This window comes from Condylostylus longicornis, unplaced genomic scaffold (assembly GCF_029603195.1).
Source record: "Condylostylus longicornis isolate FDR11 unplaced genomic scaffold, ASM2960319v2 ptg000018l, whole genome shotgun sequence".
In the NCBI taxonomy this organism is placed as follows: domain Eukaryota; kingdom Metazoa; phylum Arthropoda; class Insecta; order Diptera; family Dolichopodidae; genus Condylostylus; species Condylostylus longicornis.
In genome coordinates, this window is record NW_026577987.1 from 7,296,580 (window position 1) to 7,316,418 (window position 19,839).

At 24.3% G+C, this 19,839-nt stretch overlaps 1 protein-coding gene and 1 long non-coding RNA gene across 4 annotated transcripts in view; one reads left to right on the plus strand and one right to left on the minus strand.

The window, feature by feature from the left end:
• LOC129606533 (uncharacterized) overlaps positions 1–19,839 on the minus strand; it is a 60,431-nt gene that overhangs the window by 13,749 nt on the left and 26,843 nt on the right. Inside the window, exon 4 of one of the 3 annotated variants that reach the window (XR_008696766.1) lies at positions 9,481–9,532. The exons of the other annotated variants lie outside the window; for them this stretch is intronic. This is a non-coding gene — a long non-coding RNA (uncharacterized LOC129606533). The remainder of the gene's footprint in view (positions 1–9,480; positions 9,533–19,839) is intronic. 3 annotated transcript variants of the gene reach the window in all.
• Positions 6,114–10,650, plus strand: LOC129606532 (aspartate aminotransferase, mitochondrial). The gene is made up of 2 exons (XM_055516889.1): positions 6,114–6,889; positions 9,688–10,650. The coding sequence occupies exons 1-2, from the start codon at positions 6,370–6,372 to the stop codon at positions 10,491–10,493; spliced, it is 1,326 nt and encodes a 441-aa protein (XP_055372864.1). The 5' UTR covers positions 6,114–6,369; the 3' UTR covers positions 10,494–10,650.

Genomic DNA, 19,839 nt, shown 5'->3' on the forward strand with positions numbered 1-19,839 from the left:
ATTATTTTCATATAAAGCAAAAGATATCATTCGTTCAGAACTTAAGTTCATAGTTGTAAGGTTCTACTGTAGTTGATTAAAGAATTCATTTAGTTTCATTTTGAAAAATAGAAAATTAAAATTAAATTCTTTTTGTTCTTCATAAACAAACTACAATTAGTCTTAGACTGTTTGAACCTTACAAGTTTGAAGAAAATTCATTATGTCTAATTATTTTATTTATTCGACCACACAAATTGATTAATGATCCAGTATATGATGCATTAAAAATTATTAAGTTTCTTGCATTATTTAAAGACAAACACAATACTTTTGCAAATTTCAAATGTGTACTTATTTATACTTATTAAAATACTTTGATATTAATTTAAAATTGAATAATATTTTCATATTTATCACCAAAATAATAAATTAAATGTAAAATGCCTAAAAGTATGCAATAATATCCCCAAAAATAGGCAATATTCATCATTTTTAATGCAATAATTAAAAAAACAAAAAACTAAAATATATATTTAACTTTGTCTGCCCTTCTTAAATTTTTAACAGTGCAGGTGTAGTGTAACCTATTTAAGAATTATCAGTAAAAGATTCTTCATAAATTTATATAAGTAAAATGCTATGGTAATAAAATGATCTTCATTAATTTTTAGAGACTGGTAAAGCTATATAAGATATACATATATTCTAGATACAAGTTAATTAAAGGAAAACGTGCTATAACAAACAGTAACCATGGGTTCGATTGATTGGTATACTCGTATCATTTATGCAGTTCATATTTACTATCATACTAATAATATAATGTTGTGTTGATAATAAGGAAAACCATTTTTCCTCTCAGATTTTTCTCAGGTTATTCAGGTATCGGTAGTATTTTAATACAATTTTTATAGGTCAGCAATCTAATTTATTTGCTTTTAAAATTTTTAATGTAAACGTAACTTCTTTTTTTTCATTAATGTTGAGTATAGTAATTTAATTTTCATCCATTTAGCTACCGTATCTGTTCGTGAATTAAATTTCCGGTTAAAATAAAATGAAAATATGAAAAATAATAAAACTCAATCAAACTATGTATATATAAATATACTTATGTATAAATGTATTCATTATGCGGGTAGTATTTGTATACAATCCAAGGATATACAAAGAAAATTTTCATAACGAACATGAATTTATTTTTGACTGCTATGTTATTTTTCATTTTTCTTTCAACTTAATAGTAAAATGAAAAATATATTTTTGTACTATGTCTGTATATAAGTCAATCATTCATATTTCATATAAGTATTTATACTAAAATAAATATGTAATGAATTCATAGACAATCATTACAGTTTTCTTAATGGAATTTTAATTCAATTGCCATTTAATACAATAATAATATTATTACTAAAACTATATAACAACTTCACTTTTTGTGCATACTGAGTAGCGCGAAACAAAAACAGAAATTTTAACACATGTACATTTTGAAAACTATATTATATAAAAGTACAAAATATTTACTTAGTAATATTTATACATAACAAATGAACAACAATATCCAATATTAAAGAAAATATCAAGGACGAAAACTTAAAATCTAACAAGTTTTTCTAAATTTCACGTGAATTATCATTATTTATTATTTCGGAATAATATGAATCGTTAACTAAATTAAACTAAAATCGGTCACGCAAACAGTTCTTTAAAATTTTATTATTATTGATTTAAAATCTTTCTTTTACATAAACGCAACACGAATTGCTACAATTAAAAATGATTACGAATTTCAAAAAATTACAAGACTCAGATAAAGAGTATATAGAAGGAACAAAATTTTTTAAGATGATAAAATCCGAGTTTTTAAATAGCAACACCCTAGAATATTTCCTATTACATACATATATTATTTGTTTGCACATATTTAAAAACTTTTAACAACTTTTATTGATGCGAAAGAACTAGTGTTAATTTGAATAATCAACAGAAAATAGTTAAGAAAATAGGTAAGAAAAACTCATTTATGTATTTATTATATATGGTGCTGAGATACAGAAATTATTTTTAGACTGACTTCGGAACATATGCATGTATGTACAAATTTTCAATTCTTTGAATACTCATCTCTATTTTAATATTAGATGATAAGTAAACAGAAATTCCTTGTAAGTTAGATGATAATTGCTTTTTTTTTCATTTGTATGTTGTTGTGCTTAACTTGAACAGTTGAGTTCTCATATCATTCTATAGTGAAAAAAAATCTTAAATACTACTTATCAAATCATACTTATCAAAATATACATATATGTATGCGTACATACATATTTACAATACATTTCACCAAAATTAATCTCAGATTCGACAAGATTTAGAGAATTGTCTGAACATAAATTTGAAAAGAGTTCAGCTAAAAATTCAAAAGTTTTCCCAATTTTTCCTTTTAAAATAAAATTTTCTCTTTAAAAATTACATCTAAACAAATATTACTCAACATAATTTATTACCAATATTTAGTTAACAACAAGGCAAAAATTTTATTCATCAACGTAACTACTGCCAATATCTTTTACAGCCTTGCCGAATACCGACATTCATAAAACATGACTAGAAGTAAATTCATACATATGTTTGTGTGTATCTTTAATTATTTGATGTTGCTTAAACCAGGTAGGTACTCTCCAAAAAAAATTTCAAATTCTCCAATTACAATTGAATTATTAAAGAAAAAAAAGCTCCACTCTACTTTAACAAGTATATATATTTGTTTCATTTCCTCTTTAAGTCACTTTTGTAATACTAAAAAAAAACATTTTACTCATTCAGGAGAGTTTTTATAACATCAAATTATTAAAAGAAAATCTCTCACACGATATATTTAATAAAGCTTAAACATTACTTTTATTTCATAATTTTCTAGGTAGACAAACGCCGGTAAAAATGAAATTCAAAATTAGAATAAAAAATTCTATAATATATATTATTATGTGTGTATTATTTGAATTTACCATTGATGGATATAAATATATATATACATATCATGTATACGAGTGTATCCAGTGTATGAGTTATAACAACTTTTTGCATGTGTGTATTAATGATTGTTACGTTTACGTATGACATATGATAGATAACTAAGCAATAAATTTCAAGGTTAATATTAATGTAAATGCATACTTTTAATTTTTTAAATCCATACATACAACTACGTACATAGCTACATCCATATACTTTTGTAGATGCATTATCGGTATATCTACAAACATACGTACATATATTTTTAATAATGTTTTGCAGGTTCATCACAATTTACAAATTAAAATTGCTCTTTTAAATATATTTATTTTGTATTTATAGGAACAAGAGCTTATCGGTAGAGGTGGTCGCTACCGAATAGTTTTATTTATCGCCATTGGTGATTTTAAAAATCGATAGCTCATTTTATACCTATTAATTAACTTTTTCATAATTTCGGGTAATTTTCTGGTCGTTAAAAACTGTACATTTTAAAAGATTGCAGGTTAACATTTGACAATTATAGCCGTAACATAAACGTTCAAAAGTTTGGTCATACAAACATATTAAAAAAAAAATGTATGTATGTATGTATACTTCTTATCACATAATAACGTTTGGTAAAAGCTAAGAGAATTTCAAAAATGAAATATTGCAGAAACAATGTAATGCGCTATATTACAAAAATTTTGCAATGTTTATGACAAGATAAGCAAAATTTTTATGAATATACATACATACATACATAAACATAGTATAGTTTTTGCTACATATCGCGATATATTTCGTCTATGAATTTTATAAATTTTTTATTGGACAATATATTGTTAAACTTCAAACCTGATTAGTAGAGTTAATTTGATCGTTGTTAAAATCTTCTATTGACTATTTTGCGATTGTTTGTTTTTGATTCGAATAATTATTTTCGAAACTAAGATTATAGAGTTGCTTACTACATACTTATAATCTCTTTTTACCACAGATTACGGTTTTTTCATTAAAAAATTATTACAGCAGCAACTACTCTAATACCCAGAAACAATTATAATAAACATCCTTATCGGTACTATATTTAACCATTACCTACATTTTTGCATTGTTATATACATACATACACACATACATACTTACATTACGTATATTGCTTTATATTCAATTTATTATTATTATTTTTATAAAAAAACAAGCTATGTTACTCTTTCTTACCAATAATCTCAATAAAATATTTACTGCATATTTGTGTTTTATGAGAACAAGTGATTTTCTGTAAAGGTAGTAATGTGTGTATCTAAGTTTGTTGCTCTTTTCTTATTTTTGTCAATACAAAGTATTATTCTATCCACTTTTTACAGCTTTGTAACCTCAATTTGACATTGTAAATTATTCTATCAAACGTAACTGTAATTGTTGTTTCATTACAACATTTATAAAAATTTATTTTTCATAATGCATTGGAAATTAAAATAAAAACTTTGTAAAGAAAATGTTATTTTAATTTTATTCATTATTTTCAAAAATATTTAAAATACTATATAATAATACCCGCGACATACTTGTACACACATACAGTATCACACAAAAATATGTGCGTCCATATATATTATGTGGGCTACACATGGGAAACCAAAAATTTTCTTTTATTTTAAATTTGATTTTTTTATAATGTCAAAATTAAAGAAATATTTTAAATAATAATAAATATATGTCAGTATGTACCTACATACTAGCAAAAATATTTACATACGTATTTTATGACGTTCTACTTGCGTATATCGGCGAATTTATTTATTAAAATTGTTTTCTTTTTGAATCACACTCGTTCATGTGATATAAACGTGTTTCGAAAACAAAACAAACAATAAGATTTTTGAAAAGATATTAAACTTAAAACATTTTAATGAAAAATTTAGGATTTAACAAACGGAAGTGCAACAATCAATTATTTATGAATATTTTTCGTAAATTAAAGCGATCAAAACTTGCGATCATATTGAAATCATACATGATATATCTATAATCCAAGTAAATAAAAGCTTAAAGAAATAGCTTCAAGCAGCAGCATTTACTGAAACTGCAAAATACTGAAAAGCCAGAAACGTATTTGCGAAATTTTAACCAGTCTTAAGTTTACAACGCATTTGTGCTCATATTTTGTAGCGTAATAATTTCAGGTTTATTCATCTTTTCGATTCTTTAAACTGAGCTCGCCTTTTCAGATTAAAAAGCTCTAAAAGTCTTGTATTAACCGAAAACGTATTTTGTTGTTTTGTCTGTTGTCAATAAAACTGTTATTTTTATATTCTGGGTTTTCTCTCAGTTTAATTCGTCTGCGTTCAGTTTGCGTAATAGTCTTTTATATTCATAATTTTATTTTTGAAGATATTGAGTTAATTTAAGTTTAAGACTCACATAAATTTATTTAGCAGAATTATAGTCATGCGCTTGTCAAAAAATAAACTCTACTCAGTTATAAATAAATACTTAGATAGTTTGTAAACTATGTTAGATTAGATGGCTTTACAAAGGTACACAAAAATGCAAAATCTTTACTTAGGTGAAAGATACAATCTATGTTTTTTTATTATTTTTATGGTAACCAAGTTTTTATGGTTTTAATCAGAAAGTAAATAATTTTAAAATTTTTTTAAAAGCTCAATAATTTTTTATATTTTGCAACTAGTATAATCATATTTAAGGGTTTCCTCTTTCATTTTCAGAGAAAAAATTTAAAATTCCTGCGATTTTCTGCCACTAAATGGCAATTTAAAAGAAAATCAGAAATTTGTTTGCTATAAAACATTATCTAAAAAATTACTTTTTTTCTTTCATAATATACATATGTAAATACGTATGTGTGCACGAATGTCAGATAAATCAACACATTCACACGTACTCGTACTCAATATAAAATAATTTCTAAAAAACTTCCGAATCACAACAATATTGTTTTTTGTACATAGTATAATCTACCTACCGATTTTCCATACCCCTATCTACTTTGTATATAAAGTGTATAATATAACCTATAAATAAAATATTTTTACTCAAATAAACCATATAGTCGTCTCTTTCTAATACATCGTATCATATTCTATAGATTCTATATTATAGAAAATTCAGTTGTCAGTCTTCAGTTATACTTTATAACAAGCTAGCTCGTATTGCTTTCTAGATAGAGAAGAAAAACACCAGCCAAAAAAAGAAATTGATATTTTTTTTTCTTTGCTTTTTTGCATTTACATATAAAAAAAAAAGTTTTTTAAAATATATTTTTAATTAAAAAATTTGCTAGTATTCCTTTAAAATAATTTATAAAAAATATTTGTTATTGTTTTTGAATAAAATTTATTGAAAAAAAAATTTTCCAAAATGTCAAGAATTTTATTGAAAATTCCAAAAGTTGTTCTACAACAACAAAAACAACAAAATGTACATTTAATCAATACAACGAATGCTGCCAACTCAAAAATTAATTCTACAGCTGCAATGAGCTCATGGTTTCAACATGTGGAAATGGGTCCACCAGATGCTATTTTAGGAGTTACAGAAGCATATAAACGTGATCAAAATCCAAATAAAATTAATTTAGGTGTTGGTGCATATCGTGACGACAATGGTAAACCATTTGTTTTACCAAGTGTACGAAAAGCTGAAGAACGTTTAATAAATAAAAAATTGGATAAGGAATATGCACCAATTGCTGGTTTAGCAGATTTTACAAAACATGCTATTGAATTAGCTTTGGGTAATGATTCCGTTAATATAAAAGAAAAGAATAATGCAACTGTACAAGCAATTAGTGGTACCGGTGCATTACGAGTTGGTGCAGCTTTCTTAAATAAATATTGGAATGGAAATCGTGAAGTTTACTTGCCAACACCATCATGGGGTAATGTATAAATAGTTAAAAAATTTTTTTTTATTTTTATTCAAAAAAAATCTTTTTACTTTTATGAGAAGGAATTAATTCTAATCTTTTGCATTCATTAAATTTAATCAAGCACAATATAAAATTTTTATTTTAAATATTACTAATTAAAGTAAAATAATTTTTGTGCATTATGTCACTGAATCTTAAAACAGAGAAGAAGGTGTTAATTAAATGAAGGGAAAAATTGCATTCATGATTCTAAAAGTCTTTCCACTTCAAATTTACCCACGTAAAAAAAAAGTTCTAAAAGGCAAAAAAAAAAAAGTACCCTACTATAAGTGTGTAATTTAAAGATGTGTTTGTATCGCATATACGTATACAATATAAACATTCGTGTAGTGAATATTTTACTGCCCATGTGTTCCATATCTCTATTTGTATAACAATAGGTATACTCAAAAATATAATGCAGCATAAATGCGAGAATTTTTATTTCAAAGAGTTTCACATAATATAAATTATTATTGTATAGAGAGAAAGAGAGAGCAACAATATAAAAAACAAACAAAAAACTTTCATGCGATATTTTTATCCTTTGCTTTTTATCTCACGATACAAATAAATTCTTTGCAAACATTTTTGTCAGGCAATGAACATATTTTATACAGAAATTATATTTGATAACATGTAGATATATTATAAAAAGGAAAGGTATGTGTACATGTTTTCTGAGAAAATATTTTTATCATTATTTTAATAAATAATAAAATAAAAAATAAAATTTTATTTAAATATTTAAATATTTTGTCGCAAACTCTCTTTGACAATTGCAAATTTTGATTAGTTTTACACATTATGTATGTATATCATTATATATTACGTACATTCATGTATGAATGTATGTATAATTAAATAATTTTTGTAATGAAAGAAATTGATGATGAGCTTTTGAAAACTATTTCTAATTAAAGCATTTTGAAGAGTTGATTTGAAATACTTATGTATTTATTATATGTACATAAAGATTGCAGTTTTATAGGTACTACAAATTAATTTCACGGAATTATTGCTTTAACATTCATAAAAGTGCATTTTTTCTCATACTGCTTAGAATTACTTATTAACAATAATCTTTATAGTTTAATTATTTTATTCGCTACATCATCATCAATAATAAACCTTTAAAAGAAAAATAGACGAGTTTCTTGCATTTAACTATTTCGGTTTTGAAATTACAATTTTGCGATTGTATGCAAAAACGTATGAAAAAGTAAATATTTTCTAATTTGCTATATTGTGCATTTAGTTGCGTAAACATACATGAAATAGCTTCTGTTGCTATAATTAAAGTTCATCTAGAATGCAATCTAAAAATTTTAATAAACACACAGCAGAAAACAAAACACAAGCAAATCGCATCACATTATTGTGTTTATCTATTTGAATCAAGGTTTTTAAAACATTATGCTTGTTTTTCAATTGTTTTATTATTTTCATTTAATAATCTACAATAGAATGTTCTATCTTTTTCTGTTCAGAAAATACATTATAACTGTTTCTTATTATTTCTTAAAATAATTTGTGATGCAATGAGTTAAAAAAAGAGTATGCACATATTCACAAAATTTCAGTGAGTATCAATCAATAGTTGGTATTGAAAATTCATGTTTTATTAGAATAGAAAGAAATTCAAAGCCAGATTTAATCTATGATTGATTGTGATGAAAAATAAAGAATACATTGAAATGATTAAAAAACACATACATTAGTTACTTTTTATTACTACTCAAATATTATGATTTTATATTGCAAATGCATTGATAATATTATGACGCTAAATAAATATACTGCAATAATGAAAATTGTTTATAGAAAAAGAAATTTTCTTGAAATAAATTTTTTTGAAAAATTTGCGAATCATAATTTGCTACTTATGTTAGTAATTAATATATTTATTTTAGAGAGGCGAGTTTGGAGTAGTTGATATAGAATAGAAACCCATAGAATTACTTTAAGATTGTAATTAATATTTTTTTTAATGTGCTTGTAATTAGCGTATACCGAGCGCCAGATTAACCATATATGCAAAGTAAGCATCTGTAATGGATGCCGGAAAACAGGTGCTTGAACACTTAAAAAAGAAAATTTTATACAAAAGTTGCCAAACAAAAAGCTGAAAGTTTGATTTCAGGCTTTAATTCTATAACTAAACTTTTATTCAGCATAATAATGTTACAAGAAAGTTATTTACTATCCGCAATGTGCAATGTTCATTGCCTATTGTTAATTGATTTTTAAACGGGGGGGAGGGTCACAGTGGTGCACTTTTTGGAAACCTCATAGGGCACCGAACAAGTTAGAGCCACGCCTGCGGTATACACGTATAAGTAACTACATTTATATTATTCTTGTGAATACTGCCAGGATAAAAATTACGAAAAAATTTCCTTTTTTTTTATCCGTGATGGTTTTGAATGCTTAGTAATTCTACACACAAGCATGTTTTTAAATCATGTTTTCCAAAGTTATTAAGTTTGGTGTATTTATTAAATATTTTTTTGTAATAAACTAGATAATAGTACGAAATAAGAAATTAGTTAAATGCTTACCAAAACCAATTATTTGCTATTTTAAATAATATGGAAAAATCCTTTTCATTACCTGAAAAGAAAAATCTTAAATAAGTTTTTATGTTCTGTGAATGAGTTTAAAATAGCTTTCAAATTTTTCTACTATAATATAAAAATATTTCAGTAAAAATTTAAATATTTAGTTGTTTGATTAATTAAACTAATAATAATAAATATTTTTTAAAGGTAATCACACACCAATATTCCAACATGCTGGACTTAAAGTAAACAAGTACACATATTATGAACCAAAAACATGTGGTTTAAATTTTAAAGGAATGTTAGATGATATTAATAAAATGCCAGAAAAATCAATTGTTATGTTACATGCATGCGCTCATAATCCAACTGGTGTTGATCCAACATCAGAACAATGGAAGGAGCTATCAAAAGTAATGAAATCGCGTAAACTTTATCCATTCTTTGATATGGCATATCAAGGATTCGCTAGTGGTGACGTTGCACGTGATGCTGCTGCTGTACGTATATTTGAAAATGATGGACATAATTTTGTCTTATCACAAAGTTTTGCAAAAAATATGGGTTTATATGGTGAAAGAGCTGGTGCATTCACAGTAATCTGCTCAAATAAAGATGAAACTGATCGTGTCATGTCACAAATAAAAATTTTAATTCGTCCAATGTATTCAAATCCACCAATACATGGTGCTAGAATTGTTAGCGAAATTTTAGGTAATGATGAATTAAAAACAATTTGGTTAAATGACGTTAAAGGTATGGCAGATCGTATAATTGGCGTAAGACAACAATTAAAGGATAATTTAGTTAAATTGGGATCAACAAGACCATGGGATCATATTACCAATCAAATTGGTATGTTCTGTTTTACTGGTATGAATGCACAAAATGTTGAACGTCTAACGAAAGAATTTAGTATTTATTTAACGAAAGATGGTAGAATATCAATGGCTGGTGTTACAAGCAAAAATGTTGAATATTTGGCAAAGGGTATGCATGAGGTAACAAAGTAAAATTGACTTAATTATACAATTACTAGGAAAGAAAAAAGAATTATTAAGATCAAAAAGAGCATAAATTTTTAAATATTTATAAAAAAAATCCCCACTATTTCTTTTTTTCTGATATTCCATCATTATTAAAATTTGTTTGAAATTTGAAAAAAATAAATTTATTTGTTTTACGAATATATGTATATACTTAAGATTAAGAAATTAAAACCATTCTTGAACTTCATATTGTAGTAATAAATTCAGTTTAGAACTTTACGTAAGCTTAATTAAGCGAATTTTACTTAACCTGGATTTAAAATCGTATTATTGCAATATGGAAATCAAAGTATAATATACTTATTTAGAAAGCATTTCCTTATTAGGCATTTATTTATCTTTGTTGCACTAGAAAAATGTTAAAAATAAATTGCACATTTATATATATAATTATAAACGTTTATATTTCTTCATGCATATAAAAGTGAAATAAATATTAATTATTGATTAATTTTAAAACTAAAATTTTTAAGTTTTTATTTAAAGGTTTGTTTTAATAAATTAAATAATGATTGCAAATTGTATATTTTGACATGAGGAGACAATGCATTTCTATTGAAGCATTAGCTCAATAGTTTCGAGCACCCTATGAGTGGGATTGATTTCTCGTTTAAATTGCGTGAGCAATGTAGCCGCAGCCTCTTCCGCTTTTATTTAGAAAATTTGTAAGTTTTTTTGTTTTCAAAACTAAAATTCTTTGGGCTCCCTCAAACTCATTGTGGTTTTGTTTATTTCTCCTATTCGTTTTTAATATTTGTAATGATAGTTACCCAGAATCTTTTCATTTATCTGTCTTAACCCACCTCAATTTCTTCGAAATTTGGATTAGAAATTACCATCTTTCATCATAATGGAAAAATATTGTGAAAGCTAAAAATGTTTTATTCATATTTGTGTAAAGCAAATTTCATAGAGGGAAAAAAAAAGTTATATTGCTATATCCCGATGTTTGATTAAGATTGTAATTGATACTTTTATAAATACACACAAGGGCAGACAGATGCACGTTAAACTCTAATAATCGTGAAAAGAAAACTTTTATAATTTTGTTGAAAATGTACATTCAATTTAAAATATTTTAGTCTTAATAAATAAGTGATTGATTTACAATTAAAAGTTCTATTAGAAAGTACTTATAAAAATTTAAATTGACATTTTATTAGAACAATTTCGTTTCGTTAAAGTCAGGAATATGTTCATACATACATTTATTCTAACATAATAGTAAATAATACGTAACTATATATATATATATATATATATATACACATTATACAAGTATAATGTGTATATATATATACATATATATATTATACATTATGTATAAGTTTTAATATCTCAAGTTGCTTGTCATTAGAAACAATTAATTATTTGTGTATATTGGCATAGATGGGCAATATAAATTACCAATTACATTCTTACTTGGTTACCGTTTACGAAGAACTTATTTGTATACGTTTGTACATATGTGTGTATAAGGCAAACATATAAAATTTAATTTATTTCAATCAATTTTTTAAACATAAAAAATATATACTTGCGTCAAACAAATTAATAACGTTTTATTGGTTTTCATTTTATTGTTTCCTTTTGATTAGTACAATGTTTAAACAATTTATGTGAATGGGGAATAAACCTAATATATATATATATATGCCTAATAAATATATATATACGTATATATGCATAAATTTTAATAAAATATGTTATATTACACCTGCTTGTTGAAGTCAAGTATATACTCGTATCTTCTATATAAAGCTTATATAACAATTCAAAGGACATTACGTGGACATTAAGAAAAATATTGTAATCTGATTACAGATCAAATTTCAGATTCTCTATAAGTAATATTCATTTAGATAGCTCTCTTTTGGTTGTAAGAATTCTCATAGTGCATTTGAAAAATAAAAATTATACCTTAAAAAGACTCATAATATAAAATTATACTTCAAATTTCTTCAGGGTCAGAAAGGCAAACAGCTTTTGAAGAGTAAAATTTAATAAGTGATTAATTGATCATATTGAAGTTATTAGACACATTTGGAATTCATTTCAAGGTAAAACCTGGAAGGGTTGTACCATTTTTTACTTTTTTAATTAATTTATCTAAAAATTTCAGTTGCATCAAGAATCAAAACACTAAATAACCCTTTAATAAAAAATAAAAGCAAAAATAAAATTAAAAGTGGTTGTTGCAGTAGGCCCAAGAAATCATGGTATAAAATCACATTTTAACTTATGTAATATTTGAATTGTTCATGTTTTCGAAAATCTTAAATGTGCTCAAATGAGACTACTTTTTTTGAATATTTGATGTTGTGCCATTCGTAATTATTTTAGGAATTACTCTGGGAATTGCAAGATTTTGACACATTTATTTTAAATTTACCTATTTTATTAAAAATAGTAAGTATTTTTTACTAAAGGAACCTAACATATTTCATATTTAGCATACAAAACCTATAACATATATTTTTTACCATAATATTTGTATGTATACACTATAATTACTCATAGAATAAATTTATTAATTTCGCTCAAAAGTTAAAAGAAAATTTAATTCTTTTATTAATTTTAAATTTTGTGATTAGCTCTTAATTTGTACATATGCTAGTATATAAATACTTATATATGTACATATATAAACGAAAAGTACTTATAAGTTCATGGGTATTTGCATAGTCTTTTTTCTTAATTATTAATTTTATTAATTTTTCAAAAATTATATTATCCTTAAATATTTAATGTAACTGCAAAATGAAAATGTATTAAGCAAATATGTATGCATGTTTTTTTTTCTTATAGAATTTTTAAAAATAGCCAAGAAAATTACAAAAAAAAAGAAAAAGAAAATATGCAATAAAATAATGTTAAATTGACCACCACTGTCATCATCATAATTCATTCTTAATTCGTCTGTTAGTTCATTCATTCATTAAATGAACAAACAAAATTTCTATTCAAACATAAGGTTTTATAATGCCAAGCGCATTTAAATATGTATATTAGTAGGTATGTATTGCATTCATATACATAATATATATGTACATAATAAAGGTCAATATTTCATTTCAATAATTTTATTAAATAAAACTGATTCACTTCTCTTATCTTCTGTATCCACCTTTTTATAAAAAAGAAGAGCAAATAAATTTAAATTTTTATTTAACTTTATGCGATTAATTTACTATCATTGCGTATTTTCTCATGCAAATATTGTTGATGCACAATATTCATATATGCATTGGATAAATGCATACTAACTATATGCATTTTCATAACCTATATATAAGTACATACTTAATATTATTATTTTGTATTATAACACCGTTCACATCCAATGATTTATTAATAGAATGCAGATACATTCTGATGCTTATTAGCTTTGGCTGTCCTTTTTGAAAATTGCAATAAAAAATAAAATAAATAATACAATATGCATATTTTTAGATAAAAATGCTCGTGTATGGAACAAAACTATAAAAAGCAACACAAAAAAAAAAAAAATTAGCATCAATAAGGCCCCACTATCAATTCCCTCCCCTCGCTTCTACATTTATTTCACATAAATTTTTGTCTACATTTATTTGAATTTAAAAAAAAAATGCAAAAAAAAAAATTCTTATATTATTTACACAACAAAAGCGCCAATCTTTATTCTAAGAGTAAATATTGATATAGAAAAAGAAAATAAGAAAAAAATTTAAATAGTCGCCAGAATATTTCAATATTGTTCATCGGATTTTTATAATATCGGGCATAGACATCAAAATTTTGTTCATTTATAAAACGATTATTATAAAACTCATTTTTCTTTTAAAATTAAACGAAGTGATTGAACAAATACATACGAGTATATGTATGTATAGTTTTTCCAAATTTTACAATTTGGAAAAACTATATGTAGCAATTTATGTGGAAATAAGGTCCAATGATGCCAAAAGTTTGTAAATCGTATCAAATGGTTGTATTTTGTTAATATAATGCTCAAATGCAGCAAATTTTATTATAACTATAGCACTGTTTACTGAGGTAAAAAGGAGTCTCATCTCTGACCATAATTTTGTGATAGAACAATGTCTGACGATTTTTCGAATCTAAAGTTCAGACATGTACTGCATATTTTAAAATTTCGCAGTAGACTAAATAATACAGAATTTAATTTTCTATGTTTAAGAAATAAAAGGTTTTTGCTGATGTTATTTCGTTAAAGTAACTTTTCCCCGAAGTATTTTGTATATCTGGGTATAATCTGCAGCTTTATCAATATTATTTTGTTGAGATTTCATATTTAGTAAAAGAATAGATACAGTTCTTTTTATTAAGTACCCAAAATTTTATATGATACTTTCGTTTTTCAAAAATTACTTCATTAATTACTAAATTAGGTTTTCTATTTTTCTCTTCTTATTGAATTTACTAACTGAGAAGAGGGTGACTTAATGATCGCATCGATTCCACCGTCGCTTTGAAGATAATAATATGGATAAACTTCATCAAGTATTTCAATAAATAAAAACCAATCCAAGAACAATTCGAACATAAAAGTTACAAATTGTAAGTTGCACTTTTTATTTTGCCAGAAGCCGATAGCAAAAACATAAAACTCCCATTTTAACTGGATTATTGATAGAAGTCCCAGTAAGTGTTTGCTCATCTCGCATTCTGATACACAATATTACTTATAAGAAGTGTTCTTTCTAATGCATTTCTTAGCAACTTTTTTAACAAACTATAGAAATTAGCAGTTTGTTAGTGATTGAATTAGTTTACATAAGAACATGAAAATTTTCATCGATACCTTATAGTCAAAGTTTATAATAAAGAAAATTATTTGTTGGGTATTTTTAAACATATTTAAAAATAAAAATGCTTCTTTGGCTCTATATAATAATAGATAAAAAAAAAATTGAGGAAATGATTTTTTCTTTATAATGCAATAGCTGAATCATTTGAATTTCTATACTAATAATAAATTTCGTGTTTTTTTTTTTTAAATAATTTCTTATTAATGAAATTCAAATATAAAATCCAAGAAGTCATTTTTGAATTTTAAAAATAATTTCCATTTCAAAATTTTGAAAAAGTTAAGTAATTTCATTCCACGAGTGCATACGTATATATATATACATATTTATAAATTAACAAATGTACGTGTACGATTCTATATTTAAGTATATGTTTATATGCATACATACACTCGGAAATACGTGTATACCGGTAAATTATAGCATTGAAAGGAATGAGGGGAATGATTAGGCAATAGTTAGTGAATAATAAAAAATCTTGAACTTTATTTTCAATTTAAACTTTTCAAAAAATTTTAAAATATTTGCAAAAACAAACAAAAAAAAAGAAAACTAAAGAAATTAAAAATAAATAAATAAATAATCCAATGTTTTAATAATTAAACGTGTCTGACGAAAGTGATGGAATATTTTTTGGCACACACGCATTTTCATTTTTTTTTTCTGTTCCAATCTTATTTTCTTTTTTTAATTTTATTTTTTTTAATGTTACTGGTGATATACGAAAAACTTAATAATTTAATTAAAAGAATCTGGCAAATAAAAGTCTAAAAAGCTGCATTTCGAAAAATATTAGAAGGGGTTCACAAGCTTTTCTAAAAAAATTTTTTGTTATAAAAATGCTTGCAATATGCTATAAGTATTTTCTTATTTATTTAGCACACTTTTAGACAAGTTAAAGTAAAAAAATATTCTAATATTAAAATTGAAAGTTCAAAATTTTAATTTAAATATTTTTCTATTAAACAAAGCACCGTTTATCGTATTGAGAAAAAAACTCTAACTTTGACTAAATTCTGAGTATTTTGAAAAAAACTTACAAAGCTATGCATTCCGAATTGTATCAAATGCGTTTTTCAATTAGAAAAAGCAAATCAAGAACTCAAAATGGGTCTTGTAAAACTTTGACGAAAAATCGTAAATTTTTGACGATAAGGATGCGTTAGTTATTATTTAAATTGATAATACGCTTATTTTTGAATTTTTGCGCTGAGTTTTGATGCAGAAAATTAGCAATAGGCAGCTAACTCTGAGATTTTCATACACTCATACTTATGTATGTATAGATATTATGAGTTTTTAATTTGTCATAAATTTTTTATTATACTTTCTAGACATAAGTACTTGAATTCAAAAATTAAGTATCTAAGCATTTTTGGAGTTAACAAATTTTTACAGAATTCCTAAAACGTATATCTAAGATTTTAACAATCAAAAATCCATAAGTAATTTGACCTATGTAATTTTCTTATTTATTAGTAAAATTTTAAAAAAATTTATAGAAACGCTGGGAGAGGAAATTCTAATAATAGGTAAAATTCGGTAAATTTCTTCATTGTGTTTGCGTTACGACTCTTTCTATTTTATTTTGACGTGACTGACGAAAATTTTAAATAAGCACCAATTTCAAAATTACGAGTTTAAAATATAAAGTATTGATTTTCGTGCCCACATTTCTAAATTGGCAGTTGTAGGAAATTTGGGGGGCTAATCGGTTGTCTCAGTTTAAGTAAAGTCTTATCTCATATACTTATGTATAGATTTTTTCCATATTTAACTTTTGCGTACATTTATATTAACGAGAAAATTTTAATGTCTAATTATAATAAATTTTAAGCAAAATTTTTATTATGCTTGTGTGTATGTTCGACAATTTTTAAAATGTTCCGAAAATCATGTGTTCAATTTACCTCTTTAAAATAAATATAAGTAAAAAATCAAAACAAAATATAAAAAATAAATTGTATAGACATACATATACATATGTATATTCACATATTTACAAATGTACGTATGAATGTGTAAGTAAGTCTAAATTTAATTTCGATTGACAGTAGCCAAAAAATTGTAAAAATTCTATTTGAATATTTTGTCTATATTATTTATATCCAAAAAAAATGAGGCAGAATACATACTTAATTATAATAATATTATTTAGCTTCATAGGCATATTATAACAGTATTTTAAGAAATTTTCTTATTTTTCTTATTTTCTAAATTAAAAATAGATAATATGATTGCTCTATGACGGCACGATCTGTACTAGACTTTGTCACCCCTTAGAAAATCTTTTAATAAAAAATTATTATTTGTGAATGGTAAAATCTTATCTACATACTCAATTATTTTTATATATATATGCATAGATATATATAGACAATATATAGCATACATGCCCACATTACATGAATTCCGAAACAGTCACCCTAAATTTTAGGTTAGAAATAATTTGTTTATTTTGGAAATGCATTACTTATATTGGGTAATTTGACAATTTTTTGTAATTACTTCAAGAAAATGTTAATAAATTAACATTTCTAATGAAGGCAGTTATGAATTAGTATAATAAAAGAAAAAAAAAAGGGAAAAATGTTTTGAATGCAAAAATGTTGTCGAGTTCTGTAGCAACTGCTTCTGAAAGTCATTAAGTGCTTTATAGTAAAGAAATAAGGTAAAAGAATTGAAATATTTGTAAGTCGAAAATGTTAAATCAAACAGATTAATGCCAGATTTAATTTAGCATGCTTTAAATTAAAATCTAAACCGAATTTTCGAAAATCCCCTTTATTTATTTAATAAATCAAATATATGTTTCTTTATATCAAAAAACGTACGTACTCGTAAAGTTTGAAAGCCGATGAAATATTGAAATTTTTTTAAAAAAATTTTCTATATTTTATTTTATAAAATTAAAAATTTACTTAATTTATTTTCAATGATTTAGAATAGTAATATTGAACTTCTTAATCTTTATTTAGATTTTTTCATTTTTTTTTTGTGCTGTAGCTATTATAATTTATTAAAAATAAAATTACTTAAAACATGCTAAAAATAAAATTTTAAGCGTGTTATAAAATAGTTCAAGTACTTGGGTGTATCACATGTTATTTTGTATTTTTGTAACGTGTGTTGAAAAATCAAAAAACAAAAACAAAAATTAATTTTTTTAACTTTATAAGCAATGTAAAGCATTTAAATTTTTTCTTCGAAGCTATAGAGAACAATGATCTGCTTTGAAAATAAAACAAATTCGAATCAAACTATTGGTCTATAAAGCAGCACATTTACCTCGATTTAACAATATTGTGCTCAAACGCTTTTCATTATCATACAAAAATATTATAAAATACAATAAATATGTAATTATTGGATACTTCTAGGGAAATGACAAAAAATTTACAAAATCTTATAATGGCCGAATTCAACAGCTAATGTTGAAGTGGAACGAGTAATTACATTTTTTGATATAGAAAAACATTTATCGTTAGTTCTCTATGCTTTTATAGAAATTCGGAAAAGCTAACTGCTTCGAAAAAATAAGGGATCGAAAATTAGAATTTTGCTAATTTGAAAGGTTATAATTAAAACAGAAGGACGGGTCATAGATGGGGAAGAATAGACGTCCGAATGGACGGAAAGCGTGAAACTATATATTTTCATTTTCTATTTTTCGGTAAATGTAGTAAGAAAAATCGAAAAATATACAGGTACGTATGTTTATTATTTAAATGTATACATAAAATATATTAGCATAAGCATATAATACAAAGAATATTAAGTAAGAGTGCATTCATTTGTTTTTCGAATTGCAATTGAAATAAACTTTCAATCATAATATGCAATAAAATTCTGTTAATTTTGCGTCTTACGTAAATGATTTTAGCAACAGTTAATTGACTTATGCAAGAACTTTAAACAACCGTTATTCTATTGGTATATTCTATTATTACAATTACGAATAGAGATATTTTAACCTAAAAAATCAAAAGGGAGTCGAAATTCTAACATAAATACAATAAAATGAACAAAAATTTTATGTCCTAAACAGTTATAAAAAAATTAGATTCCAGAGAAAAAAATTAGCTTTGATTATTAGCAACAGTTAGCTATAGATATTGATTAACCGTTAAAATTATAATTGAAAAAGTTATATTGACATTTGATTTTGTACATTTGGTAGACACCTCATTATTATAACAAATGTTATTCTAATTTTAAAAAAAAATTTTAATGCATTAACGAAAAAAAAAAATTATATAATTTGTCCGCCAGAATAAAAATTAGAAAAAATCAGGCTCCGATATAAACACAGATCAGGCACTTATATGTGCTATTTGCTTTTCTATACAGAAATGATATTAAAAAGCAGTCAAGTCAAATTCAATAAATACTATTTTAATTAATTTTAATTTGAAATTTAATGTTGAATAATTTTTAATTTGAAATTTTAATAATATCTTGACACAATTTAATCAAGAGTAAATTTTTAAAAAAAAGGT